The following is a 27,835-nucleotide window of genomic DNA, read 5'->3' on the forward strand; positions in this document are numbered from 1 at the left end:
TTTGTTGTTGAGATTTGAGTTATCTTTCTGTTCTCTTTAGAAGCATAAACGGCGCCTAAAGATCCAAGAGTAAGTATAATCATATTACAGCCTTTAGAAAATAAAATGTCGATTGCATTTTGCGCATTCGATAACATCAGTGGTTGTACTCCTGTTATTAATTCGGCCTGGAAAATAAAATAATATTTCTATCTAATAAGTAACAATAAAATTCATTCGCGTATCTATAATTTTATTTGTTATAATCGTCAAACTATGCTCTCATTGTTTCTTATTAATTTACTTTCAACCCACCTCGGTCTCGTTAATACAAAATATGTCGCACAATTCGAAAATCTCTGGATGGATATTCTCTACGGCCGGTGAACCATTCACAATTGAAAGCCCTATCGTATCGTTATAGATAATTATACTAATTGTTTGTCTCCCGTGTTAATATTATTACAATATAAAATTTCAATGAAACAATGTTAAATAATGATTAACACGAACCATGGCCCTTATGGATTCGTAAAGCTTGCAAAGTAGTGTCTAATGGTGATTCAAATTGACATAGTAAGACCGTGGCATTTTTAATTAAATCGGTAGAATATATAACTTGATCAACGCTTAAAAGGTCATTAGCTCCTGGTACGACCACTATACTATTTTCTCCTAAAAACGAGTGAGTTTGAAAATTATTATGATTGTTAATTATAATTTTCATACGTACGTACGTCGGTTTTTGTGTATTCAATTTACTTAGGACGATTTTTATTATTAAAGTAAGTACAAGATGGATCAAAAGTTCTTCAATATTTTTAAAAATCAATTATTCTTTGGCGAGACTTTTTAGACTAATTCTTTTATTATTTTTATTATTATTATTATTATTATTACTTTTGGATTTTTTTTTCAATCTCCAATCCTAAAAAGTCTCGAAAAAGAGTAATTGATTTTTCAAATTACTTGGAAACTTTAAATGTCATAAAATTCATTCATATCTTTCTTATCCTTCAACGATGATAATATCAAGAACCTCTATCACGAATTCGTAATATAGTATAAAGTACGACGTTTGAAAAAAAATAGAGATAATTTATCATTACAATTACGATCACTACGTTATCTCAAACATCTTATGTAATAAAGATAACACGAATATATATCATTGTTTTTTTTTTTCTTCCTTTTTCTCCCTAATATTACATACCGTTATTAGCAACTGTAATATGAGCTATTCCACTTTGTTTATCCTTTTGTATTTGAATATAAGCAGTATCTACATTTTCCTTTTTCAATATATCCAAATAAGTTTTTGCATAATTGTCGTTACCCAACTATTATAAAGAAGAAAAGAAAAAAAATTGATTGAGATAATAATGTATAATTTATCTACAATTGTTTATATGTTTAAAATAAATATAATAAAAGTCATTACTGAAATTTTATTACAAAATCAAATTATGTAGATTTAAATATAAAAAATTGCTGAATGAACGATTATGAATTTAGGTATGCTTTTTAAAAATTAAAATAAATTTATATAATTACAAAGAAAGAAATATTATTACTGATCCAATAAGCGTCGTTGTTGCACCAAGTTTAGCAGCACTCACACATTGATTAGCACCCTTCCCACCATATTTTATTTTAAATTCGCTACCAAATATAGTCTCTCCAGGTTTTGGTAAGCGAGATGCATAGCTAAAAAATTAATGTCCTGATTGTGTAATCATCAAGTTATCTTTATCTAACAAAACCTTTTTCTTCATTCACTAATGAATTAGATAACTTATATATTAAAGCATAACAAAATAATCATATAATTATAAATAAATGAAGTCTTTCAAGATCTGGTAAAAACACAATTGAATTTTTCTAAATTATAGATGACATTAGACAAATAGAAATATATAATATTTTATAATATAAAGTGTTAAAAATTTTCAAACTTACCAAGTAAAGTCTATCATACATGAACCAAGGACAACTATATTCGTACTCATTATTTTCACAAAATTATTTGGATAATTAAAGATATTAATGTTATCGTTTTTCGATGAATTAAACTTTGCAAACGTCTTAAACGAGATTATTATACAAAATGTCTTTACTTTCACGGAACAACTGTAGAAAACCTAAGTATAAATTGATAATTTCTGTTATCTTTGTTACGAAATACAAGACGTATCTGAGTGTAACGATAATGTACGATTTCAATATACATATATACATAACCTAGCAATTTGCGAATAGGTTATTTTTTCTATTTATTTCAAACATTTATACCAAATTGCATACCTTTGTATATAATTCTGTTTTTCTCTATCAAAAAATATTATATTAATTAATGAATTAAATAAACCAAAAAATAAGTACAATCATACTCGTAACTTCATCTAACCTAACCTATCTATAAAAAAGTTTTACTTTAACGGACTTATATTTATACAAAAAAGTTGTCTAAAATAGATTTTTTATATAAGTCGACTGTATCAATACCAATAATAATCGTGCCATCTTTTTCATATTCCTAAACCTGAAATGCTATGCGATGTTGATAATACAATCATAACATACCTATTGGAAAATGCAATTTATTCCTTACACTGCCATCTGTAGCAAAACATTACAATTATAATTGACAATAACTTACTCTTTCTTTTTCTCTTTCTCTCTGTCTCTCTTTCTCTTTTCAACCGCGAACTAAAAGATTATTAAACAGAGTAGTAATCACTGGGCGTCCATCTTTAACAACTTCAGTTGAAAGGATACGTTTTCAATGGTTTAGCGATATTTAATGCAGCCATTTTATGTATCATATATTGAAATATTGTAAATTTTACTTAACGAATTTAACGAGGATAATAATAATCGTAAAAATAACACAAATAATATAATAAAATTACACAAGTACCATAATAAAAGAAATTAATATCTTAAACTAAAAAAAATCGTAATGTAAACCATCTAGTATTCTGATTGGACGGTGTTGATGTAGACTTAAGAATCGTCCAATCAAAATTCAATGCAGCCAATTTTCCTCCTTGTCATGGTTTTTTATGTTTCAAAATTAATTTTTCAATGTTAACAAACAAATATAAAGTTTTATAAAAATCTGGAATACTCAATAATATATATATATATATAATTGATTTTATTAATTAATGTTATTAATAATTTACATTAATAAATAATTATACTTAAAAACATTTTTTTATTCTAATTGGATGTTACTTATATATTTCCTAAAAAATATTATAACATATATTAGATGTTTTAATATAATAGATTTATTTTTATTTCATCTATTTTATTCATTGAGATAAAATTTATAACACAAAGTTAATGTTGTAAATAAAATATCTTTTGGTTCACTAAATAATTTGCACATAAATTGTACAAGATATATAAATACAAAAAATGCATTATGATCTTAAAAAAAATCTATTTAATTTCCTTTATATTTTGTCATTCTAATTAAATCTGCTGTATATACACACACATAGATATATATGTTTCGTATCATGATATTTCCATATCCATACTTTAACTATTCTGTAATTTACATATTTATACTTTACTATCTTATAATTTATTGAAAAATAAATAATTAAGATATTTCGTAAGAAAATTTTTTCCAACAAAATATATTTGTAGTAAATCCATATGAAAAATAATAATAAGTTAAATAAGATTATCCAATCATGGTGTTTATAACGCGACGCATCGAAATTTGTATATTCACCATATTTATATACGTCGTTAAATCTGATTAAAATCTCAAGAATTTATTGTTGCAGATATTATTAAAAATACTTGAAAGGATAGAAAGCGGAATTTGATATGTAACGAATTATCTGTATAACATTCTAATCGCATCAACTGTTAATTTCTGGAAAAAGTTGTGACCAGTTTGAAAAATGTAGTTACATATATACTAACTTAAACATATATCAAATTCATAAATTTAAGATTTTTAAAGAGAATTGCACGAAATTTCAAGAAAATTTATTAATATTCAATCAAGATAGTTATTATTATTACGTAAATTAATATATATATGTGATATGTGCACACACGTATATATATATATATATTCAACATATATGAAATATTTTTTATCAGTGCATATATTTTATCTATAGTAATATATACATATGTACTAGTAACATACTTATACTTAGAGAAAAAAAAATGAAATGATAGCTTTTTTTTTTTTATATAATTAAAGATTAAATTAATGATTGAATTACATTATTGTATAGTATGTTAAATACTTTTGAATCTCAATGAATTATTATTATGTTATGAACATATAAAACTAACAATTGTTACTTTCACACACCTTTTTCGTGAAACATCGAAATCTGTTTTCGGGAAAGTTTCTCTGTGCGTTTCTCCATATGTATATTGTATATATGGATATGTCGATAGTCAGTTCGATATAGATAGTTCTATAGTTTCAGTCAGTTTAAGAAGCTTCACGTGTTTATATGTATATATATATATGTATATGTATATATATATATATCTATTTTTTCTTCAAATTGTTAAGGTGTCATAAAAGGCCGTTATAATAATCGAAGTAATGAAATGAACATTTTTTTCTCTCATGATTATGTTATACGCTTCAGTCGCGTATACGTTCATCCAAATACATGTGTAAAAAGTTTACTTTTTATTAATTAACCCTAGTTACAAAGTAGAGAGTGAGACGAGAAACAACGTTATATAGAAAAAAAAGGGGGAAAAAAAAAGAAAAGAAAAAAACCAAAAATTTATCGAATTTATACGTTTTCTCCGAGTTAAATACCATATCCCTTTTCTCGTTATGTACTATTTATAAATTTTCACAGTAAAAATAATGGCTGGGGTATTCGATATTGAATTGCACGAAGGTGATAACGTAAATCATGATGAGTCCGACGACGATGTTATTGAGACCAGAGAGGTAATTTATTTTAGTCGTAATAACATTATGACAATTTCTTCTTTCTTTTTCTTTTCTTTTCTTTTTTTTTTCTTCCTTTTTAATAATCCCACCTATTTTCTTTTTTTGTTTTTAGGAAGAATATAGTCATGCCTCAAATGTAGACACAATGTTGGAGTAAGTATGCATATTGAGTCAATATATTATCATATCTTATGTTCTTCATGTTGTATTTAGATTCAAATAATAATGCACACATTTAAATACGAATGATTGAAAGAATTATTAGAATTGTATATATTATAGAATTGTATATACACATTGTTGATTCACTATATCTGTCTTAATAGATTTCTATTTGATAAAATAATTTTACATATGTTTAGATCTGATAATTTGGAAAGAGTACAATTGTCAGAGCAAAATGTTAATCCAGGACAAGAGAAGACGGGTCCCCAGGATTTTGAATTATGTAAAATCCTTGGTGAGGGAGGATATGGAAAAGTTTTTCAAGTTAGGAAAGTTACAGGCCAAGATAAAGGCAGCATTTTTGCTATGAAAGTAAGGAAAACTTTACTATAATTAGAAAGATATTTGTTATTTCTAAATTATAAGCAATATCATCAATAATATAAACATGTTTAAAATATACAAACATATTAAAACAATACGAGTAAATAAACAAGAAAAAGATATATACTATCTTTTTATATTTTATGTTAGGTATTACGTAAGGCATCTATTATAAGAAACCAAAAAGATACAGCGCATACTAAAGCAGAAAGAAATATATTAGAAGCTGTCAAAGTAAGTATATTGATTATATTTTTTACACTCTTAATCATATACATATATGCATCATATATAAAATATTTTTACAGCATCCATTTATTGTTAATTTAATGTATGCTTTTCAAACTGGAGGTAAATTATATTTGATTTTGGAATATTTATGCGGTGGAGAACTTTTTACATATTTGGATCGGGAAGGCATCTTTTTAGAAGATACAGCATGGTATGTAGATGTATTATTTTTTTAATTTATATTATATATTTTGGAAGAGAAAAGAAAAATTATTTATTAAACCAATCAAATTGTAACTTAATTATATATTTTATTTGTATATGTCTGTACAGTTTTTATTTATCCGAGATTATACTTGCCCTGCAACATCTTCATAATCAAGGAATCATATATAGGTATATCTAATCTCTTTCATAAGTAATCTTATTACAATGTTTGTATTTTTCCTTAATATATTTTTATATAATATTATATGCTTACAGAGATTTAAAACCAGAAAATATTTTATTGGATGGAGAAGGTCATGTAAAATTAACTGATTTTGGCCTTTGTAAAGAACATATACAAGATGGTACAGTGACTCATACATTCTGCGGAACCATAGAGTACATGCAAGTATTGATCATCTATCTTTTCCGATAAACAAAAATTTACAGCTATTTTATTTAAGTAGATATTTTATTAGTATTGATTATACACTTTAGGGCTCCTGAGATCTTGACAAGAAGTGGGCATGGAAAAGCTGTTGATTGGTGGAGTTTAGGTGCTTTGATGTTTGATATGCTCACAGGAATGGTACAGTATTATGGATAACTGTTATCTGATATATATATATATATATATATATATATATATATATTTACAATATAATAAAAAATACATGTGATTATTATAAAATTTATTATTAACAGCCTCCATTCACCGGAGATGATAGAAGAAAAACAATTGAAAAAATATTAAGAGGAAAATTATGTCTTCCACAATATCTTACACCCGATGCAAGAGATCTAATTCGTAAACTGTTAAAGGTTTTTAATTATTATTATAGTTACATAGTACATGATACATATATTATAATAAATTACTTTAATATATATTTTGAAATTTATAGAGGCAAGTTGGTCAAAGATTAGGATCTGGACCTGAAGATGCAGAGCAAATAATACATCATAATTTTTTTAAACATATTAATTGGGAAGATGTTATTTCACGAAAATTGGAACCTCCATTTAAACCATCACTGGTAAATGTTATTTTTGTACTTATTTAATTCGTATTCTAAATAGATGTTCAACATGATTCTCAATAATATATATCAATAATAATAATTTTGTAGAAAAGTGCAGATGATACATCACAATTTGATGAACAATTCACTGCAACCATTCCAGTAGATTCGCCTGTTGAGAGCACTTTAAGCGAATCCGCAAATATGATATTTCAAGTAAGTGTACTAATTTGCTAATGTGATGATGATTTATTTACAAAAAAAGTAAAATAAGTCAAATCTTGATCTCATTTATAGGGTTTTACATATGTGGCACCAAGCGTTTTAGAAGAAATGTATACACAACCAAGAGTTATAAATGCTAGGAGTCCACGCAGAGAACTTTTAAATACTGGTTTTAGTGGTAGTCTTCACAGTTTATCACCAAGAACTCCAGAAACGCACCTTCGTACGCCTTCTCAGTTTCATCAACTTAGGTAAATTATATCTAAGTAATTAAAATACCTTTACTCCTCAGGATTATAGAGCATTATAAAATGTATTTATAGAGAAAAATAACATACATGTAGGGCTGGCACTATACAATCTCTAATGTGTTTATTACCTGCATATGTATGGTATAATAATATTTCCTTTTCATTTCTTTTTTCTTTTTTTTTTTTTTTTCAATATTGTTAGTAGCTAAATATATTTTTATATATAAATAAATAGAAATGAAACTTTTATCACAGCAACGTTCTTAAGGTAATTAAAAAAAAAAAGGGTGCCAATCCTAAAAAAATGAAAATTAATGTCTCTGCTAATGTAATTATTTCGTTACTTTTCATATAATATAAATGAAATTGGCAAACAATTGATATATGCTGATTTTTAGGCATCATATAGTAGGGCACAATAACATAGAAGATACTGAAATGATGGACGTTGGTCGACTACAGAATCATTTATAGTGGTCAGTGTTTAATAATGCAAACTTATAGGACATTATTGAACTTCCAAATTATATTGCAGAATTAATGTTTCTGCTATGAAAAATTGGTTATGCAATGATCTGCATAATTGGGCTGTAAAGGTCCAAGATGCACATTTAGCTAATTTTTCAGTTTCTATAAATATATATGTGTATGTATGTTATGTATATGTGTATATATATATATGTATATACACATATATACATATATATGATGGAAATTATGATAAAATATTAACTTTTTGCTACAGAGGCAGTAATGTTAATTATATACTGCTCTTATAGAACGTATAATTATTGAAATGATGAAATATAAATTTGAAGTATATACATATAATGAAATATGTATTTTACATATCACCACATATTGGTTTTGTGATTATTCTTCATTTCAATCAGGAATAATATATTTACATGCATGAAAACAGATGTGATGAAAATGAGGAATTATATTACAATAAGTTACTCCAAGTGCTCTCTTTTCTCTCTCTTTCTCTCTCTCTCTCTCTCTCTCTCTCTCTCTCACTCTCTTTAATTGGTGTATTGAATATATCAATAATATTAAATATTAATAATCCAGTATAAAAATAATTTAAAAAAAAAACGAAAATAAAAATGAGAATTGCAAGGAAAGACAAATTCAAATTCTCATGCAAATTACAATTCTAATTAATATAAATATAAGAACAAATAACCTAGTGAAGATAAATATAAATTAAAAAGATTAAGAGTGGATTATGATAAATGAATTATGTCTAAATTAGATATTAGACTAGTATCAAGAATAATCCTCAAAATCAGTGTTTAGTGGGACGTAAAAAACATGTTTTAATATACATAAAATCAATATTTCATCGTGTTATAATAAAATATAAACTTTGTGCTATAAGAATATTAACGCTAATCATGCTTAATAACTTCATAAAATATTGTAAAACAGGAGTTATGCATCATATGTTTTATGTAGCTGCTCACTGGATACTATTCTGTAATATATGAGATAATAATGTCGTTAGTTAATGATATAATAATTATGAACAAATTAATTACTACTCAAACAGAATTTTAACTGCCCAATATTCATAGCTGTTGTTCTCAGGTAGTGTTACACAGTTTGATATTTATACTTTATTCTATTTAGAAGTAAAAAGGAGGAAAAGTGGAAAGAAAGCAAATGAAAAACAGAGTTTAATGTAAGTAAAAAGATTGTTATTATTAACACTTTCTTGATATTAAATTAATAAGAATGAAATAACACTACTTTGCAAATACAATTTAAATAGTATTCTTATCACACTTCTATGTCAAAAGATTGAATATATTTGAAAGGTACAAAGTGTAGTAAATAAACGTATTTTATTGTGAAATAAATGCTTTATTATTATATTGCATCCATTTACACAATGATAGGAATAAAGTATATCATATGTTTATCCTTTTTATCACATATATACATATATATATATATGTATGTGTATGTGTATATGTACATATATATATATATATATAAATATATATATATATATACATATATATTTAAAGTAACGGCGATAATTATCAATGATTTCGTTGATAAGGAAAATATATTTTTATTTTTATGAGTAACATCTTTAGTTTTATATATTTAACATACTTCAATGACTGATAATACAATAATAACTTACATTACATTATAAATGGTTTTTTATTAATTAAATTAAATCACATACTCCCCAAAAAAGAAAAAAGTTAATTATTATTCTTATACAATAAAAAATTATTTAATGTAAAAATATAAATTTAATCATGTAATTATTTCCTATAAATTATACTTGCGTTATTTTTTTTTTTTTTTTTTTTTTTTTTTTTCAATTTTCAGCATAGAAATGCTTTACTTTCTTTCAGTGTTTTTTACGTTTCTTGTCACTATGTAATTCATTATTTTTTCTTTTACGACTTTCGCAATCAATGGTCTTTTCTCTGTTCCTTTTTTCATCCTTTATTTTATTACTTGATTTGTATTTGTCCTTTGTTTTCCGTTCTTTATCTTTATGTCGATTAAAATTATGATTTGCATGAGAATTTAGGCCTGTCTTTCCTTGTGATTTCCTTTTGTGCTTCCATTTTTTTCTGTTACTTTCTGTACTGGAACTATCACTACTACTACTGCTAGAATCATCACTGATACTATTCTTGCTATTTTTACAATTGCTATCGCTTGAACTTCCACTGTCACTACTACTACTACTGCCATGAGACCTTTTACTATTTCGAACTTTTCTCTTCTTCAATTTTTTGTGCTTTATTTTCATATTTTTCTTTTCAAGCTTTTGAAGTTTTCTGGAAAAAAAAAAAAATTAAAAATAATATAAATTTTAATAAAAAAAACCATTTGATATAACTTAAAATATATATTTCATATTGGTTTAAAAAGTAACTATATTTTACTTTAGCAATTTTTTCTTCTCTTGTTTTGAAAGAGTCTTTAGAAATGTAATCTCAGAATTTTCTTCGTCATCAGAAACCATTAAATGCTCGTGTCCAGGTACACGTAAATGTTGTTGGGCATCCAGTGCAGATCTAAATATCAATAAGAATGCAATATTAGTGAATAATAAATCCTGAGTTATATATTAAATGAAGCAATAATTTTAATCTTCACATTTTTCTTACTTCTTAAGAGCTAATCCATCTTCTCGCATTTGTTGCACTAAAGTTAAAGCGTCCGGTGTTTGTGGTAAGTTTGAATTATTTGCCATTACTACGCTCATTGCTTGACTATATAAAGGACATTCTTTGTCTAGAAATAATAAAAAATACATTTGCTTCTAACATCATAGATATATAATAAATTTATATGAAATAAAGATAAATTTAATAGAAACCTGTATTTATGTGGCCCCACTTGTGACATTTAATACATCTAACATTTCGAACTTGAATGCCAAAAGGTTGGTCTCTTATTTCGCTATCTCCTTTACAATAACTTTCTCTTGGAGCATTATACTTGCGTTGCCATTCAAATTTATATTCTGGTTCATTATCTTCTTTTTCTCTTTCTTTTTTTGCTCCTGGAGGAGGCTCATACATAAAATTAACACTTAATTTATCTTTGCTCTCTTTACTTAGAAGTGCTCTGTAAAATAATTAAATTAAATCTTAAATTCGTGTCATTCTAATAATTACACCCTATATCTATAGTAATAGATGATTTACTTGTTATTATGAAGATCTTGCTCTTTCTCATATTGAACGCGTAATTCTTCTTGCTTCTTTTTGTAAGCTTCAGCTTGTTGTTCTGCCATCCATACCTATAAGATTCATTTTGATTAATATAACCATAAATGACAAGATAACGCTCTTGAAAAAGAAAGGTTAAAAAAATTGTACGCACTCGTTTTAGATTGTCTCTCGAAGCTGGATGAAAAAATTTCTTGCACATATAATTATTAAATCCCTTCCCCATATTTAATAATTAACTATACAATTTATTTAAAATAAAAAGAAAAATATTTATTTCTAAATTTTTTTTCAAGACTTTTTGACGTTAATAAGTATCACTGAATGCCATTTGATATCGGTAGCCATTATAAAATTTTTATAAAACAACCTAGTCATTTTTTAACTAAATTATTTTCATATTCGTAAAAATAATTCTGTAATTTTTTTTACAAAAATATAACATAATATCTTATTTAACTAAGTTTAAGACTCCCTAATTATTACTATCTAAAAATAAAATAAAATAATATTAACATTTTCTTTTTTTTTTTTTTTTTTTTTTTTTTTAATATTTCTTTTGACTCATGCGTCAGTTGAAAAAGGAAATGTGACGTAACTTAACCTCATGTTGATGCTTGCTATCAATTGTTGTCAGCTTATATTTGAACACAAGTGATAAGTTTATTCCTTATAATTGTTGTTTCGTGTGAAATAAAATATATAAAATAAAATATGTTAAATACAGAATAAGAATTTTTGAATGATGACTTTATTGGACATTGTTAAAAATATTATTTAAATGGATCGATGTATGCGATCAACCTTGGTCATTCTCTTCTTAATGTTGAGTCGTTGACTTATATTTTCTAATAAATAACGTGTCTCAATATAATATCATTGTAATTTCATCTGTAATAGTTCATTCAAAAAGTTTGTACAGGATGAAAATCAACGAAAAAAATATGGTAGCATTTGCGACATCCGCAACACCGGTAGATAGAGAAGGCTGGTTAAATAAACGCGGTGAAGTTAATCGTGGATATCAACGAAGATGGTTTGTTCTTAAAGGAAACATATTATTTTATTTTGATCGACGCGGTGATAAAGAACCTGTAGGTATGATCGTTCTTGAAGGATGTACCATCGAATTGACAGAAGACGAAGAACAGTTTGGATTTAAAATTGTATTCCATGGTCCAAACAATAGAAGCTATGCACTTGCAGCTGAGTCACAAGTAAATTATTATAGAAATTACAAGATAATACATATTTATTATAAATTATTCAAATTATAACTATTTATTAAAATTTTATTACCTGTAGGAATCAATGGAACAATGGATGAAAGGTTTGGCATGTGCCAGTTATGATTATATGAGGTTGATGGTAGCAGAATTACAACGGCAACTAGATGCTGCAGAAGAAGAAGTTGAAACACTAACTCCACCACCTCAATCTCCTAAGGCACCACCAAGACAAAGACACAATCCTTTTAACAAGCCAGAATCTCATCATCGTTCTCAGAGCGTTAGATCTGCACCTGGTAGAACAGAAAATGTACCTCGTACAAGAATCACATTTAGGGAATTACATACGGCATATGGAAGAAGAATTCTGGCAGATTTGAATGCATGGAGACACGCAAAAAAAAACGCAGAAGCACCATTGATAACTCTGTAATTAGTGACTGTTCAATTGTAAATATTTATATTGAAAGTATATTACTGTACTTGGAGTGTTAAATAAGTTTAGTTGTAATATAAAAAATACTTTTCTTTCTCTTCATTTATATAATGCTTTAAATTATTTTCTATTTTATCCTAAGTTTTACATTATATAATACATTAAATACTTATATATATATATACAGGATGTGATAAAGTGTAATTAATATAGAAATTTATGTACATATATTTTATTATCATTTAATAGTGGAAATACATGGAATAAATCAACAGCCATGCATGAATATCACAGAACCAATTTATATAAAATGATATATATTAATTGCATATACTGCAAAATATTGCAAAATATAATATACAGCAATATTTATATTTAAAAAATATAATATACAGCAAATACTGCAAAAATGTTGTAGTAGAGTTATTCATTAGAAGTTTTCTCTTTTGTACAAGCTTTCACATAAACGTGTTAAATATGATTACATGAAATATTATTTTCAACTTGTGCATTTTCTAACTGTTCACAGTAAAAAATATATAATATGTTTTTATTAACAATATATAGAAAGTCTAATATTATATATTGTACAAATCAATGTTAAAATAACATTTTAATACATTATTAGTATTATTAATTTTACATTAGAATAAAATATTCAAATGAAGCATAGCATGTTTTATTTAATACTTATTAAAAATCTACCTTAAAATGAGATGTTCACTTTCTACATATACGCATATAAAAAGCTATGCAATATTTATCATACGTTTATATGCAACTATTTTTTAATGCACAAAGCAGTATGATTTACATGATACAATTTCTGCGGATTCGTTTAAATATTCTAATAATAAATTATATATTAAAATACTTTTAAATAATTCTTACAGCAAAATTTGAAAATTATACTTATTTAAACTTAAAAACATTTCTTTTCCTTGCATCACCAGGAAGATGACGTGCTCCTAAAAGGAGCCGAGCTTTGTCTTCCTCTTGAGGAGCAGATTCTTCTTGTGGACCCCTTGGTTTGATTTGCAATTTTTGTTTAATGGCTTGACTCAATATTACACGACGAGAATCGCTTTTCATTGCTAATAAAAGATCAAGCCACGTCCAAGTAACATTATGATATTCTAATGTTGGTATCACTAGCGCAAAATCTCGAACGTCTTCTAAATTTTTCTCTTTATTGCCCTACAAAAAATTGATCAAATTATATTATAAAATAGTAAGGTCTATTTCAATTGATATATAAAAGTAATATTAAAATTACCTTGTAGGATACCCGAACAGGAACTTCTGGTATTTTAATGTATATAAACAATTTATTTTTATCAGCTCTCTCCTTCATTTTTTCTACGTCATCTCTTCTTTCAATGGGTACATAAAAAGATGAATCTCGTTGTGGTGCTGGTGGTTCCTCGATTCCTTCCGGATCTCTTTCAGGGAAACAGAATTTTAGCATTGTATTGAAGAATTTTTTGGTTAATCCTAAAAACATAATAACGAATAATAACAATTATAGAATGTTATTTTATTCTCATTTGTTAGTTTCTTACCAATTGTTAAAGGAACTACATTAATTTCGAAATGTTCCTTTACTGAAATACCAGCAACAGGTGCTTTCTCTCTACAAAACACTCTTAAAGCCCTTTGCCTATCAACAGGCATATTACTTTGTAATTCGGTCGGAGTCAAAACTTCTGTGTAGATTTGATTGGGCAATAAATTTGTCATTCTAACATATCCTAACTCCAAAAGATGTTCCACCGAATCGTCTGTTTTACTTGTTTTTGTATACAAGAAATTGGTCAGAATTAAGTCTGCTATACCTAATTGACCATCCGCATCAGTGAGTCTCCATTGAGCATGCTTGAAACAAATTTCTGCTACTCTTGCAACTGCTGCTGGTTTATCTTTTAATGTCGTTGAAGCACTCGGTGGTGCGGTAGTTTCTTTATAACAACTTAACATTACATCAAGCTCTTCAGCCTTTGCACTGAGTTGTTCCTTACATTCAAAAACTCGAGCTTCTAATCGTTCCATTTCAGCCAGTAAATCAGAACTTGATTCATCGGCAAGTGCTTTCTGTACTAGATATGTCTCGCGTTCTAATCTTCTCAATTTTGCAACTAATCCACGCACAGTATTTTGCAATTGTTGTATAGGTCGTTTTTGATCTTCAACAGAATGTAATTGTAATTGAAACCTCATTCTTTGTAATCTTTCGGAAGCTTCTTTTCTGCGTGGCTCTACATATAATAATAGATTATTTACAATATCCAAAATCATTGCATATTGTAAGGAGTTTGTGCATACATCTAAATCATGATGCATCAATGTAAATGCATCTGCAGCTGATAGTTCCTTTCTTTCCCATAAACTAACTTCTTCTCTTGGTGGCGGTGGAATATTATCTACAGATCCAACGTCTAAAGCTTGACCATAGCCAACATAAAAAAATTCGCATTTACATCTTGATACAATACGTTGTAATTGATGTTGTGGTCCGCCAGCACCACCTACGGTCTGACTAACTACACCACCTACACTTTGACCTGATCCTACAAGAGCTGGTACATCTGGTAAGCCTGCTATCACTGTAGAATCTTTTTCCTAAAACCGTTCATTGTCAATAATGTTAATTTGTAACAGGAATAGTTTATAATAGTTAATTATATAGAAATATACCTGTATATTATCCAATGTTAACCACATAATATTGTCATCAATATTATCATCAATATTTGCACTAACTGTAGCATAATACTGCATACATTCTAAAGAACCAACCCAGGTAGTTTTTGAAACAAGTGTTCTCTCTTTCCATACAGGTCGATGAACCCTTTGTAATATTTCTGCTTTTGCTGCTGATAAAATTACATATCCACGTGTTTCAATTCCTTTCAATAATACTTGACTATTCACTAATGCAACTGTAAAGAAAATAATTTATAACATAATGCAAATTATAAAATAATCGAATGTTTTATTGGATAGGTTTGATCTCTTGTTCCATCTTACTGAGCCAATTTTTGTGTAAAACATCATCCTGATGACATGCTGCGAGTCCGCGTAATTGTTGACCTCTTGTTTGTACTGATAAATCATCACTGAATGCTACTGGTTTATTGGCAGCTTCAGCAATTAATCTTTGCAACATTCCAGCAGCTTCTCCTTGCTGTGGTTTAGAAGATGTTGATGGTGTTGCTTGGGTAGGTGTATTTTGTGATTCAACAGCTCTAATTCTATTTTTATGTGGTGTAGAAGTACTTTCTCTATGAAAACCTTTTAGAGCTGCTGTTGATAAATTTTTTTTAAGTTGCTGCGTTTTAATAAATGAATCAAAAAGAGCAAATGCAACATCTCTGTTTGTTTTAGTCCAAGCTCCTTTCAAATCGTGTACAGCTAAACGATGAGTTGGATTATCGCCGCTTACTCCTGTGACCATAGCTTCTCTTCCATAACTAACTCGAGCAACACTAAGACAATAACATTTCTCAACCGGTTGTCGTAACGAAGTACTTTCTTCTTCTTCTTGTAATGCACTTTTTAACCAAATTTCTGCATCGTTTAATTCACAATTCATATAAATAACAGACCATTCTGCCCTTGGACGATGTATGAAGCCATCGTCGATCGGATGAAGAGCTAGATTATGTTCAGAACTACATGCTACTTTTCCACCAGTTACTTCAAATCCTCTTTGCATAGCAAAGGACATCCAGTAACTTACATGAAAACGATGAAATGCTAATGTTAATCTAACTTTTCTGTAGTGCCTGCTTAATTGTTTTTTTCTTGGTCTAATATTCTTAAATAGTGGACCTTTTCTTGTAGGCCTTGTCGCACCTGACAATATAAACTTTAAATTTTCAAACCATCTGAGAGTACTGCCATAAAGCAAGGCTGTTGGTGCACTTGTCAGTGTGGGAGATCCAGTAGGTTTAGTTTCTAAAGATAAACTAACATTTAAATTTTGTGAACGAAATGCACGGAAAGAATCATGTTCTTGATTGCTAGAATACTCTGGTAATCTATCCGGAGCACAAGGTATTGCAGCATGATGATCTCTTGGATCACCCAAACAAACCCACGCTAATTTTATGCTTAATCTAACATTAGGTAAATGTAATAATCTACAATCATCATATTTGCTGGCCGTACGAACGTATACATCGAAATCTCCTTTAATTATAATTTTTCCTTGTGTCCAATCAAGTTCTAGACCTGTCCATGTTAATTCCATTTCTTCTGTAGTATTATAAGGATCTAAAGAGCCATGTAATAAGACAGTTAATTGTTTCACACACAAAGTTATTCTTCCATGAAGGGCTAATCTCATTTTATCCCAAAATGGCAATGGGGGACTGGGATCCCGAGATGGATGGATTATCTTTTCAAAGCTAAGATTACATTGTGCTATAACTGGTTCCCAACATGGACCAAATGCATATCTGAATTTATCTATGTCCCAATTAAGGTCATGATAGTATTTTAGTGACGTCATTCCTCTTTCTACAACAAAATCATCCCAAGGGTGTCCAATTTCAATTCGTACTGTACGTCTAGCCCTAGGTAGTGGTACCGCTTCAGCGCCAGCTAATCGACCCCAAATACTAAGACTTTCAACTAAAAGCAGCGGTTGGGGAAAATCTCGTAATTGTAATTTCCATTCTGCACATTTTAAACTGATACCTCTGACCCAAAGTGTATTGAACTCCAGACCATCCTCAGGCCAAGGAGTTTCTGGATCCATTTCTCTTATAGCTTTAGTTGCATTTTCTGTACCATTTATAGAAGGATCAGCTAAAGTCAATATTTCTAAATCCAACATAGACCAAGCAAATAATCTTGTTCTTGCTGGTCCTGTACGTTGCATTTGTTTCCATCTCTGTACATAGATTTCTGCATTTTTCTTATTCAGACTAGCATATAATTCTTCTACTTTGTCTTGTGGTAGAAGTAAGTGAGCACGACAGAGTTCTTGTACTTTAGTGTCCAACATCGCTTGACGTTTCAGACTTTCTTTATATTCATCTTCTAAAAGTTCATAATTATCTCGTAATCGAACTTCGAATGGATCATCACTTACTTCAAAAATCCACTCTTTAATCTGTAAATAATATATAGTAACGTTGAAAATATGTGAATATAATTAATTTGTTTTATAATTATCCAAAAAAGATATATATATATATTTACTTTTATAATTAAATCACATGGCAAGTGTGTTTGTTTAATTGATCCTGTTGAATGAATATCCTTTAACCATTTCTTAATACTAAAGAGTTCATTTTGTATAGCTTCGGTAAACTGATGTTCATAAGGAAAACAAGCTTTAACTGATTCAATATTGAGGGCCCAGGTTTCATTCCATTCTAAGAAAAATCCTTCATTATTTTGTCTTTCTAAACGTACTTCTTCATTGTTAGACACTCTGACTAATTCAAATCCTTCAATCATAATTATGTCAGCCATATCTAATGTCGCACGGATATAGTTAAGCTTCCATTCACCCTGTACCCAACGTAGTTGATCCGAAGAAAGTTCCAAGAAATGCTTTGGTGATATATCAATAGAGACAGTAATGCCTCCAGTAGCTAGTAAATCTATGAAACGCTTTTTTCTTTGAGTACCTACATCTCTATTCGTTAATGTTTCTTTGGATATAAGAGATCTAAAGTCTTTAGATTCCATCCAAAATAGTAAAAGACGTAAATGTAAGTTAGGGCTCCATGCTATGCTTGTACCATCAAGACTTATATTTATAATATCTGAACTAATAGCACATTTACATTTTCGTATAGCCAAAAATGGATGAGTTAAAGCTTGTGCATGTTGGCAAACAATTGGTTCATATTTATTAAGAGTTATAGCACTTACTCCTTCAGCAACTGCTACAAGTCGTTTAACATTATTCTCCATACTTGCAGCATCAAGACGCATCATAATGCATAACTCATTTTCGGCAATAAAAAAAATATTGCAATTTGTAACTTTCAGATTTAATTGAGTAGCGTTTTCCGATCTTTTAATTTTTTCTTTTGTCGGTTTTATATATTTTTTACAACACCTGAAAAAAACATTCCCATATTATGAATGTAAAATGTGTAATGAAAATCATATTAGAAACATATGAATTTAAAGAATTACTTGAAAGCTTGCTCAAGGAATCGGGCGAGATCTAAACTCCATTCTGTTACAAGAGCATCTACAGCAATTCCTATAGCATTAGTACGAGTTGTTGCTAATAAAACACCAACTGAAAGTGGACTACCCCAACAATGAGATGTTTCAAGATTATTTGTAATAGCTCCATTTAAAGCACAAAATAAAGATTCAATTATCAATTCTGTATTGCTATCTTCGATTTCACCTATTCAATAAAAAACTTAAATTATTAAAGTTCTATAAAATGCCAGAAGATAAAATTATTTAATCAAACTCAATTTATACCTAGGACTGTATTTAAAGAAAATTTCATGTGTGCTACTCCACAAGAAGCTTCTGGTGCATCCGGAAGCTTTATAACCAAAGATGAGTCATATAATTCAGTATTTATCTTAACTTCAACCCATGGCAGTTTACTAGTTAAGGACACGCGATCAACAGGTTTAGGTATTTCGTTTTGTGCACTTTGCAATATTGATTCCCAATCTTTGTAATCATAAAAGATTAAAAGACTACTCAATTGAACTGATATTTGTAAAATATCTTGCTCCATCTATGTGTAAAAAATATATATATATATTTGAAAAAAAAATTAAATAATATATATATATATATATATATATATATATATATATATATATTAGAATAAATTTGAAAGAATGTTACTATCTTGTAAGCTTACTTTTGCATCTATTAGTAATGATTGCAAAGTAACAACAGGAAATTTTCCACGAATGGACAACCCTTCTAAATTCACAGTGAAATTTAATTGAGGGCTGTGTGGCTGAAATTTTGCTATAGCTTGCAATCCTTTCATTATGCCTTCTAAGCCAATAATACCACCATCTTCTCGTCCTGCAATGACAGAAGAATTTCCTATCTTCAACATAAAGTCCTGAAATATCAATTATAAATGCTGTTAATACATATAATTATTAAGAAATAAATATAAAAATTAATTCTTACCTTTGGTATAATTGGTGCTAATCTAGCCAGCAGATTATCAGTAATTTTGCTATCTATGTTAGAAGATCCAGTTGTTAATGATTTTCTATCTCTTAAAAATTGCATAAGACCTGGTCCTCCAGAACCTTCTGTTTGTGTCACGCCAACATACAATTTCTATAAATAAAATCTTGTTAAATATAATTTAATTAGAAAAAATAAATTTTGTATTATCCATTTATAAATGATAATGCTATGTGTCATTGTTATACCTCAACTGAAATTTCTCCTTGAGCTTTAAGAGTTGCTTCTGCTGTACCTGCAAAAGTGATTTGCGATAAACAAGCATCAGATGCATGTCTTAATAATTTCATTGCTCCTCCAGAAACTGTAGCAGAAGCTAACAGAGTACGAGCTCCGTGTACAACACTACCATCTAAACTGAGACTTTCTGCACTGCCATTAGCTAACCATCCATTACCAAGTGCAAGAAGACTCAAATTTTCAATATGTACAGCCATAAACTAAAAGATTATATGTATAAATATATTTAATAGAAATATATTTTTTAGAAATAATCAAAACATTGATAATATATATATATGTTATAAAATATATATATATGTATATAAAATATATGTTACCTGTACAAATGTTATAATTATTGGTGAAATCTTTTTATCCCTAAAATCTAATAATTTACTTGCTTCTTTCGAATGATGATTAGATTCAATAGGAACATCTTTATTAATTCTAACATCACGCATAACTACTGCTAACAATTTAGCTACATCGCTGCTGAATAAACTGCTACGAACACTTATTTCTTCAACTTGCTAAAAGTAAACAGGATATATATATATAAAATTTAATGTTTAAATCAGAAGAATAGATAAGTAATATAAAAGTGATACTGACCAATGTAAAGCCATTCTTAGATATATTGACATCGCGAAGAATAAAGTATGGTAAAGAAATATGACCAACCCTTAAATGTATTTTATATTTTCTTTTTACTAACCATGCTAAAAATCTTGGAATTACCCTATAATAATTTAATAATTACGGATCTGTTAGAATGATAAAAAAAAAAAAAAAATAAAAGAAAAGAAAATATACAGTATATAAATCTGGTACTTACCAAGTAAAATTACAGTATAATATAAAAAAGGCTATAAAAAAGGCAAATAAGCCAGTCATTTTTAATTATATAATATTACATAATATTGCAAAAAATGTCATTCTCAGAATTATAAAATCTTCATATTATTAAAAACAATAGTTTTCTTTTAGATAGTTAAAACATTCACTTGTTGCAGGTTAACTTATTATGCCGACATATATAGACTTTTTAGGCAATTATTTTTTTCTTACATTTATGTTATTCTTAGATTTGCTCTCGTTTCTTACGAAAACGATACATCGAAATATTGATCCTACATTGCAATGTATTATCGAAAAATTTAATATACGTAATACTAAAAGTTACAAAAGTGACGTATTAAAAACTGACTTTCGCCATTTGTCCATCTCATCGTATACATTGTAAAGAATCTAGCAGGATGACTATGAATAAATAAATGGTCCCGGTATCAATTTTTTTTTTTGTTATTATTTATTAAATAATGTTCTTTGCATAAAATACTCATTCTGTGAAATTTCAAATCTCTATCTCTTCGTTTAAAGGTAATATAGAAAAAAATTTATCATTTTTTTCTAAAGCTAATTTTTATTCTAAACTTTATTTTTTTTCTTCGTTACTACTTAAAATATAGCTAAATATTAACTCTTTCATATATTTCTTTTTTCTAAAATTATAAATCAATTATTAAGGGTAAAAAGAAATAATTTATTTTTTGGGGATGTTTTTTGAAACAAACCTTTGAGTGACAGCCATGAAAAAAAATTAAGAATAACACTATCTAACTATTATTTATGGTAATATTAATTTGCAAGATAATTTATGAAATTACTTTATATTTCATTGTTTAATTAAATGTAATTTATTTATAAATATATTTTTATAATTTTTTAATGTTTATGCGCAAACTTATTAGTAAAAAAAGATGCAAAGAATATTTGCAATGAAAATTTTGTAGAAATATGTTTAAATTACCAAGGTGTGTAAGTTCCAAGATACGTGTGACAAATAGGACAATAATGATCGGTATTTTTACAAGAATTCAAGCAATATGGGATCATACAACAAGGCCAGCATCTATTGTTAATATCAATATCGATAAATAATGAATAATTAATTTTAAGAAAAAAATTATAACGAATATTAAGATTATCCAAAATTATACATGTGTTTCTATAAATCATATATATATATTTATATGTAACACGAAAGAAAAATGATTTTATCTAAAGTATTATTTTTGTTTAATAAATTAATTAATGTATAAATATTTAAAAAATATTGAAGGATAAATAAAACTTTTCGTTTTCATTTACTAACCCACAAAGACAAAGAAGAAATGCACTTAAATGTACAATATTTGATCGACGAACTTCTGTCAGAGTAATGACAAGGGCTAAGCATCGTGTACAAATAGTAGCTATGGGTCTTGGGGACCAAGAATTAGCACTTGCTAGAGAATTGATGGAAAGATAATATGAAATAATTTTAATTACATAAGAATCTTTTAATTTCATATTATCACAATAAGATTTAAATAAAATATTCTTATTTATTACAAAATAATAAGATTTTTAATAAGTTTCATGTTAATGAAACGATATTTACGTGAAACGGAAAGATCTTCTTCCGTAAAATATGGGCTAAGTTGAATACCCTGAGATTGAGCATAACTTGGTGGAGGAGTAGGTGCTACAAAAGACGATTGATTCGTAGGTGAAAAAATAAATCTTCTGATATTGTGTAAATTTGTTTGTGCAATTAACGATTCTTGACGTAATATCGTTCCTGGACTAACATATATCGATGAATATGTAGGTGGAGCCCCTCTCAAACGTGGAACTGTATCTGTCTATTAGCCGAATTGATTAGAAAAATACGAAGAAGCAATTACGAGAAAATCGATTAAAACGTAGAAGAGATAAAACATTGCAACCTCTTCGTCCGTCGTTGCAATACAACATAGATATTTTCTTAATCTCCAAATTCTACGAGATTGTCTTATTCGATTAACGAAATTATTTCTTACAGATGATATACTTCGTCGTGGTAAATCAAATGCTTCTCCGATCGATAGCTGTAGATCTCGATTAACTTAATAGAAAAATAAAAAATAAATAAACAGAAAAATAAATAATTATAATACGTTTACTTTTTAATTTGTTTTTATAATAAATGAATATCTCTTACAATTTGCTCTAGACTATATTTTATTAATATGAAAACATAACTTACATATCGACGTTGGATCGTGTTGATCGATTACATCTACAAGTATACTGTGTACATCGGGCGAACGATTGTTATAATCTGTAGTGATTGTTAGAATCTCGCTTTTAGGAATAGATCCTATAGAAGATAAAGGAGTAGTGGATATTTGTAAAATATCTTTTGTTGGTACCATGGATGCCATAGTTGACACGGACGAAGAGTAAGGGATTGCAGCTTGCGTTGTCGTAGCGTCACAACTAATTGTAAGTTTCATTGACATCTTTGAAGTATTGATACAATAAATTAATTAAATACTTGATTTAAATATATATATATATATATATAATGTGCTTTATAAACATTTAATCTTGATATAATTAATGTATTATAGATTAAATGAATCGTCGTTATATGTTTTATTAAAAAGAAAATTCGTTCAATATAGATAATGTTTAATATAAGAGAGAGAAAAAGAGAGAGAGAGAGAGAGAGGGTGAAATAATCTTTTAATTAATTTTTTGATATTTATACCTCCTTTGTTTGCTTTGCAGAAAAAGTAAATTTTGAACTGTTAATAATCTTTTCTTCGATATTGGTTACGTTTTGGATCGATTCATTGTTTGTAATATCTAAAAAGGGCAATTCTGTCATTGTATCTTCTTCGATATACGAAAAATCTTTCTCCGGGTTTATTGATGACGCACCTTCCATGCTTGGCTTAATCATTTCTAACTTCATAAAAATTAAAGGTTTTTGTATCGTCGCTATAGACGATTGCTCATTGAGTTGAGAATCATTTAATATTTCATTTGAACTTTCATTTTCGTATAATTTCGAATTTACTGCATTATTTGCAGATGCTATAAAAAAATATAACCTTTACTAAGAATTTATATTAATGATATAACAAATATAAATAATACTTTTTTCTTCGACAGATTGCTTTTTCATGATCTTTTGCGATTCGTTCCTTTATTCGCAATAATTAATAAAATGTCTTTTCATTTTTACTTTTTGAAACTAAAATACTGTATCATATGTATAATTTATTACATTATATGTATTAATAATACATCGTAATGAATGGTACATTCAAAATGTGTGCTTTAAGATTTGCCCACTCTGAAACTATATTGACAAAAATCTGAAAGATCATCGAATAGAATTAATTATTATTGTTTCATTTATTCTGTCATATTATTATATCATCTACGAACCTTATATATATATATATATATATATATATATATATATATATATATATACTTTTTTCAAATAAATTCTATATTCGTACAATTAGATATAACCTTAAATTGTCATTTCAAATTCGATTTTACCGCCGCATGAAATGAATAAAGATGTCGCTATCCAATAATACATATTCGTCTTATTCTTTCTTTGAAATGTTACAAAGATTCAAAAAAAACATAGATAAAAAGCATAAGGGATTCTTTATCTCACCAAAATCATCCTTTCGAGTAAAAGTATGCAAAAAGAAAAAACATATCCTTTTGTGAAGAAACGTAAATTCGTAAGAATGGCGATAGAGTAAGTGAGAGAAGCGCTTGCTCGGCATTACAAAAGCGTTTCGTGTGGCGCTATTAGGAGCGTGCGCGCTGATGCCATTACGTGCGCGAGGCGAGAACAGCCGAAATGGAGGAGAGTCAAACATCGGAAAGTGTCGCCGTGCTACCGGACATGTCCGAACCGTTGACGAGCGAAACCGAGGAAGCGTCCGCCCTAACGACCGAACACGAGGCGCATCCTGTGGCCGTCACGGCGAGCGTCACTTCTGTACCGGGTGTTCCGGGTGTTCCTGGAGTTGGTGTACCGGTTTCTTTGCCTGTTGGTTCTATCATCGGTGTGGCAAACTCTACCAATGGGACGACCTTCAACGTCATCACCTCAGAGCAATTGCAGGTATATATAAAAAAAAAAAAAAAACGAAAGATATATTCATCACATGCTCGATCGATTCTGAGGTCATTCGTAAATTAACGATTGACGAAATATTCGAAAATTTAAATAAGTTCTTATGTAAATGATACACATATACTATATACATTTTATTCTGTATGTTATTTTTATTTTTGTCATTGAATTTTATAATTTATATATAATACACGAACAATAGAAGTATGCTTAAAAATAAAACTGTATTTCGTCGTTAAATTAATCAATTTACGTTATTTTAACAATAATAAATTGTAAATAAAGTTTTTCTTTTGTAGCTACCAGGTTCTGGACAATTCAAACAAATGTTATGCGTTGATAATGGTTTCATCTGTGAACCACGTCATGACAAAGATGCAGATCCTCTAAGATGGAATGGAGAATTGAAGGCAACTCATATAGTTATTCAAAATAGTACGGATGAGGCAGAATCCGAACAAATACATGTATCTGCAGCTAATTCGCAACCAATATGCAGTTGGTCAGAATCTGCCAATTTGGCAGTTTTGCCTGTTAGATGTAAAAATACAAATGCAGAATTGCATAAAAGTAGATTTGGATCAGGAGGTAGAGGGCGATGCATTAAATTAGGGCCGGACTGGTATACACCAAGTGAATTTGAAGCATTTTGTGGAAGAGCATCGAGTAAGGATTGGAAAAGAAGCATCAGATTTGGTGGTAGAAGTTTACAAACACTTATAGATGAACAAATTTTAAAGCCGCATGCGACATCATGCACCTGTGCTGCCTGTTGTGATGATGACAGTGCAGTGAGTAATTTAAATTATTTTTTAGCTATCTTATTAATATCTGATTTGTAAGTGCAATATTAATCATTTATGGTTACAGACAGGACCTGTACGATTATTTACACCATATAAACGTAGAAGAAGAGCCAGGGATACTTCTGACGGTGAAACTCCATCTCGAAAACATAAAAGTGAAAATTCGAGGGATGGTAGTAACAATGATGAAAGTGACAATGAAGTAGTTGTTCCTGACAAAGAAGTTTGGCCACAATTTGTATCTACAGATGGTTTAGTGGTACAACAATCTCAAGATCAGGATTCTGTAGTGCAGGGCGTGCATCAAACAGAGAATGGACAGAGTGAAGATATTTTTAAAAAATTGGATGAAATATCTAATAAAATGTTAAAGTTGGCTTATGAATTTAAACGTACAGTAGATGAAGCAAAAGAAATCAATAGACAACAAAGAAGAGAACAAGCATTAGTTGCACAATTGGGTGGCAGAGGAGATGTTATTGAAACTGTTGGTCTACAGCCTGCATCTGATACACATAATAAAAAAGTAACGTTAAGTGTGTTTGTGCTTTTTTGTATTGCATATAAAATATTTTTGCTCGCATGTATGTTTATTTATTTTTTTTTTCTTTTCTTTTCTTTTTTTTTTTAATAAAAACTCTGTTTTTAGTGTGCCAATTGCAATCGAGAAGCATTTGCTGAGTGTTCTTTATGCAGACGTACACCATACTGTTCTACATTTTGTCAACGTAAAGACTGGGCTGGTCATCAAGTAGAATGTGTGCGAGGTGCCGCTGAAACTGTTATGCTTATAGTAGAAAGCAGTAGTACAGATACTAGTGCTCTTGCCACAACTACAGGGGACCAATAGCTAGTGTTTCTTACACCCATTCACCAAAGGAATATAGAAAGAGAAGAACAGTCTACTATAGAAACTTCACAATTAAAAAAAGAGATGAAGACTTGAGATAAAGATTAAAGAGATGAAGATTGAAGATTCCTGGCTAATAGTAGCCTAAAAAATTTTGTATATATTATAGTAGCTATTTTTTACATAAGTTATAGTCTACTATTTAAAGACTATCAATGAACGTGTATAAAAGCAAGTTGTTTTGATGACCACACTCATGCATTAACATAATGAATATCTGTATAAATGATAGTACATGTTATGTGTGAGAAACTTGATCCCTTCAAAAAGGAAAGTTCGTTGTATATATGTTAGTTACTATAATAAGTATCATATTACATTCTTCAAAATGTATATTTGGAAAGAACGTTAAAATGAAAAATGACCAAAGGAGAGGTAATCTATAAGCTTCTGTAAGATTATTTGAGTATTGGGTTATTCAGATATTTCATATTGATGTGTACAGTAATAATTTTTAATTTTCGCAAATATTAATAGAGAGAAATTTAAATAATTGTATTAAAAATCATTTATAATTTTTCTGAGCAACCCAATATAGTGTCATCATACCTTTTGTTTATAATATAGTTTTATAGGAATAAAAATTTTTTTTTATTATAAGCTTTTTTATGAAAGTGATATTTTCTTATAGAATTTTAGTACAAATATCAAGTATATCACATTTCATTATTCATTTTCTATATTGTTTTAATCTAAATTGATTGGCATTGTACAAACAAATACACAATTTATTTTGAATATAATTTAAGTATGATTTAATGAGGCAATAATGATTAAGTTATTTTTTTAAGTCTGATATAAACCCATCATTTTCTTTATCCTGATTATTGGTAAACATGTACAAGAGCTTATAGTATTCTAGAGATTTCTACAAACAAAATAACTTTTGTAACTTAAACAATGTTTTTTTT

General features: G+C 28.3%; 7 protein-coding genes across 16 annotated transcripts in view; 3 read left to right on the plus strand and 4 right to left on the minus strand.

Annotated features, from left to right (window-relative positions):
- The window catches only part of LOC118449046 (ribokinase), a 3,858-nt gene extending 1,281 nt beyond the window's left edge, over positions 1 to 2,577 (minus strand). The window contains exons 1-7 of one of the 3 annotated variants that reach the window (XM_035883213.2): positions 2,563 to 2,577; positions 1,939 to 2,120; positions 1,554 to 1,686; positions 1,193 to 1,319; positions 493 to 654; positions 295 to 386; positions 1 to 167 (exon numbers count right to left, since the gene is read on the minus strand). The exon at positions 1 to 167 is cut by the window's left edge and continues 22 nt beyond it. In XM_035883213.2, coding sequence (XP_035739106.2) covers positions 1 to 167; positions 295 to 386; positions 493 to 654; positions 1,193 to 1,319; positions 1,554 to 1,686; positions 1,939 to 1,988 — 731 coding nt within the window. In that variant the 5' untranslated portion in view covers positions 1,989 to 2,120; positions 2,563 to 2,577. Of the gene's footprint in view, positions 168 to 294; positions 387 to 492; positions 655 to 1,192; positions 1,320 to 1,553; positions 1,687 to 1,938; positions 2,438 to 2,562 lie in introns of those variants that run through there. The other 2 variants (XM_035883203.2, XM_085658646.1) reach the window with 2 other exon arrangements.
- Positions 2,578 to 3,735: 1,158 nt separating this feature from the next.
- LOC118448246 (ribosomal protein S6 kinase beta-1) lies at positions 3,736 to 9,254 on the plus strand. 5 transcript variants are annotated; one of them, XM_085658897.1, is made up of 14 exons: positions 3,736 to 3,907; positions 4,842 to 4,936; positions 5,052 to 5,092; positions 5,302 to 5,476; positions 5,639 to 5,722; positions 5,797 to 5,930; positions 6,053 to 6,115; positions 6,203 to 6,331; positions 6,425 to 6,515; positions 6,632 to 6,748; positions 6,832 to 6,963; positions 7,057 to 7,164; positions 7,246 to 7,424; positions 7,823 to 8,933. In XM_085658897.1, exons 2-14 carry the CDS (start codon positions 4,850 to 4,852, stop codon positions 7,896 to 7,898), a joined length of 1,416 nt encoding a protein of 471 aa, XP_085515023.1. In that variant the 5' UTR covers positions 3,736 to 3,907; positions 4,842 to 4,849; the 3' UTR covers positions 7,899 to 8,933. The 5 variants fall into 5 exon arrangements, with proteins under 5 accessions (XP_085515023.1, XP_085515024.1, XP_035737174.2 ...); XM_085658898.1 differs by lacking the exon at positions 3,736 to 3,907 and adding an exon at positions 4,299 to 4,570; XM_035881281.2 differs by lacking the exon at positions 3,736 to 3,907 and adding an exon at positions 9,060 to 9,169 and having other exon boundaries at positions 4,577 to 4,936; positions 7,823 to 7,900.
- Positions 9,255 to 9,734: 480 nt separating this feature from the next.
- LOC118448256 (corepressor of RBPJ and splicing regulator) lies at positions 9,735 to 11,494 on the minus strand. Its single transcript, XM_035881294.2, has 6 exons — positions 11,292 to 11,494; positions 11,114 to 11,208; positions 10,783 to 11,033; positions 10,571 to 10,697; positions 10,346 to 10,477; positions 9,735 to 10,237 (listed from the first exon to the last, which is right to left on the minus strand). Exons 1-6 carry the CDS (start codon positions 11,361 to 11,363, stop codon positions 9,799 to 9,801), a joined length of 1,116 nt encoding a protein of 371 aa, XP_035737187.1. The 5' UTR covers positions 11,364 to 11,494; the 3' UTR covers positions 9,735 to 9,798.
- A 223-nt stretch (positions 11,495 to 11,717) lies between these two features.
- On the plus strand, positions 11,718 to 13,153 carry LOC118451171 (sesquipedalian-1). Its single transcript, XM_035887449.2, has 2 exons — positions 11,718 to 12,354; positions 12,443 to 13,153. The coding sequence occupies exons 1-2, from the start codon at positions 12,061 to 12,063 to the stop codon at positions 12,797 to 12,799; spliced, it is 651 nt and encodes a 216-aa protein (XP_035743342.1). The 5' UTR covers positions 11,718 to 12,060; the 3' UTR covers positions 12,800 to 13,153.
- Positions 13,154 to 13,358: 205 nt separating this feature from the next.
- hob (bridge-like lipid transfer protein family member hobbit) lies at positions 13,359 to 21,450 on the minus strand. Of its 2 annotated transcripts, XM_035887433.2 has the most exons (14): positions 21,066 to 21,450; positions 20,843 to 20,969; positions 20,569 to 20,760; positions 20,197 to 20,448; positions 19,946 to 20,101; positions 19,662 to 19,874; positions 19,265 to 19,532; positions 18,962 to 19,184; positions 18,011 to 18,881; positions 15,830 to 17,921; positions 15,497 to 15,741; positions 14,365 to 15,421; positions 14,079 to 14,296; positions 13,359 to 13,999 (listed from the first exon to the last, which is right to left on the minus strand). In XM_035887433.2, the coding sequence occupies exons 1-14, from the start codon at positions 21,122 to 21,124 to the stop codon at positions 13,715 to 13,717; spliced, it is 6,258 nt and encodes a 2,085-aa protein (XP_035743326.1). In that variant the 5' UTR covers positions 21,125 to 21,450; the 3' UTR covers positions 13,359 to 13,714. The 2 variants fall into 2 exon arrangements, with proteins under 2 accessions (XP_035743326.1, XP_035743327.1); XM_035887434.2 differs by lacking the exons at positions 13,359 to 13,999; positions 14,079 to 14,296 and having other exon boundaries at positions 14,872 to 15,057; positions 15,125 to 15,421.
- Positions 21,451 to 22,036: 586 nt separating this feature from the next.
- LOC118451167 (uncharacterized) lies at positions 22,037 to 24,948 on the minus strand. Its single transcript, XM_035887440.2, has 7 exons — positions 24,738 to 24,948; positions 23,808 to 24,136; positions 23,301 to 23,556; positions 23,002 to 23,159; positions 22,674 to 22,917; positions 22,386 to 22,518; positions 22,037 to 22,142 (listed from the first exon to the last, which is right to left on the minus strand). The coding sequence occupies exons 1-7, from the start codon at positions 24,946 to 24,948 to the stop codon at positions 22,037 to 22,039; spliced, it is 1,437 nt and encodes a 478-aa protein (XP_035743333.1).
- Deaf1 (deformed epidermal autoregulatory factor 1) lies at positions 24,930 to 27,668 on the plus strand. Of its 3 annotated transcripts, none has more exons than XM_035887444.2 (4): positions 24,930 to 25,196; positions 25,508 to 25,999; positions 26,079 to 26,540; positions 26,664 to 27,668. In XM_035887444.2, the coding sequence occupies exons 1-4, from the start codon at positions 24,930 to 24,932 to the stop codon at positions 26,862 to 26,864; spliced, it is 1,422 nt and encodes a 473-aa protein (XP_035743337.1). In that variant the 3' UTR covers positions 26,865 to 27,668. The 3 variants fall into 3 exon arrangements, with proteins under 3 accessions (XP_035743337.1, XP_035743338.1, XP_035743339.1); XM_035887445.2 differs by having other exon boundaries at positions 26,079 to 26,598; positions 26,664 to 26,848; XM_035887446.2 differs by having other exon boundaries at positions 26,079 to 26,550; positions 26,664 to 26,848.
- The last annotated feature ends 167 nt before the right edge of the window (positions 27,669 to 27,835 follow it).

This window comes from Vespa mandarinia, chromosome 8, assembly GCF_050613455.1.
Source record: "Vespa mandarinia isolate Hongniang chromosome 8, ASM5061345v1, whole genome shotgun sequence".
Taxonomy (NCBI): Eukaryota; Metazoa; Arthropoda; class Insecta; order Hymenoptera; family Vespidae; genus Vespa; species Vespa mandarinia.

Coding starts and splice junctions, on each gene's coding strand:
- LOC118448246 (XM_085658897.1), top strand. CDS start 4,850: ATGGCTGGGGTATTCGATATTGAATTGCACGAAGGTGATAACGTAAAT. Junction 5,723..5,796: donor ATATATTAGAAGCTGTCAAA/GTAAGTATATTG, acceptor ATATTTTTACAG/CATCCATTTATTGTTAATTT. Junction 7,165..7,245: donor CCGCAAATATGATATTTCAA/GTAAGTGTACTA, acceptor TCTCATTTATAG/GGTTTTACATATGTGGCACC.
- Deaf1 (XM_035887444.2), top strand. CDS start 24,930: ATGGAGGAGAGTCAAACATCGGAAAGTGTCGCCGTGCTACCGGACATG. Junction 25,197..25,507: donor TCACCTCAGAGCAATTGCAG/GTATATATAAAA, acceptor TTTCTTTTGTAG/CTACCAGGTTCTGGACAATT. Junction 26,541..26,663: donor CTGATACACATAATAAAAAA/GTAACGTTAAGT, acceptor CTCTGTTTTTAG/TGTGCCAATTGCAATCGAGA.
- LOC118451167 (XM_035887440.2), bottom strand. CDS start 24,948: ATGTTTGACTCTCCTCCATTTCGGCTGTTCTCGCCTCGCGCACGTAAT. Junction 24,137..24,737: donor TACTCGAAAGGATGATTTTG/GTGAGATAAAGA, acceptor ATTTTTTTATAG/CATCTGCAAATAATGCAGTA. Junction 22,918..23,001: donor TTGCAACGACGGACGAAGAG/GTTGCAATGTTT, acceptor TTCGGCTAATAG/ACAGATACAGTTCCACGTTT.
- LOC118451171 (XM_035887449.2), top strand. CDS start 12,061: ATGAAAATCAACGAAAAAAATATGGTAGCATTTGCGACATCCGCAACA. Junction 12,355..12,442: donor CACTTGCAGCTGAGTCACAA/GTAAATTATTAT, acceptor TATTACCTGTAG/GAATCAATGGAACAATGGAT.
- LOC118448256 (XM_035881294.2), bottom strand. CDS start 11,363: ATGGGGAAGGGATTTAATAATTATATGTGCAAGAAATTTTTTCATCCA. Junction 11,034..11,113: donor CAAGATCTTCATAATAACAA/GTAAATCATCTA, acceptor ATTATTTTACAG/AGCACTTCTAAGTAAAGAGA. Junction 10,238..10,345: donor GAGAAGAAAAAATTGCTAAA/GTAAAATATAGT, acceptor TTTTTTTTCCAG/AAAACTTCAAAAGCTTGAAA.
- hob (XM_035887433.2), bottom strand. CDS start 21,124: ATGACTGGCTTATTTGCCTTTTTTATAGCCTTTTTTATATTATACTGT. Junction 17,922..18,010: donor CATGTGATTTAATTATAAAA/GTAAATATATAT, acceptor TATTATTTACAG/ATTAAAGAGTGGATTTTTGA. Junction 15,742..15,829: donor TTTACACAAAAATTGGCTCA/GTAAGATGGAAC, acceptor TTTTCTTTACAG/TTGCATTAGTGAATAGTCAA.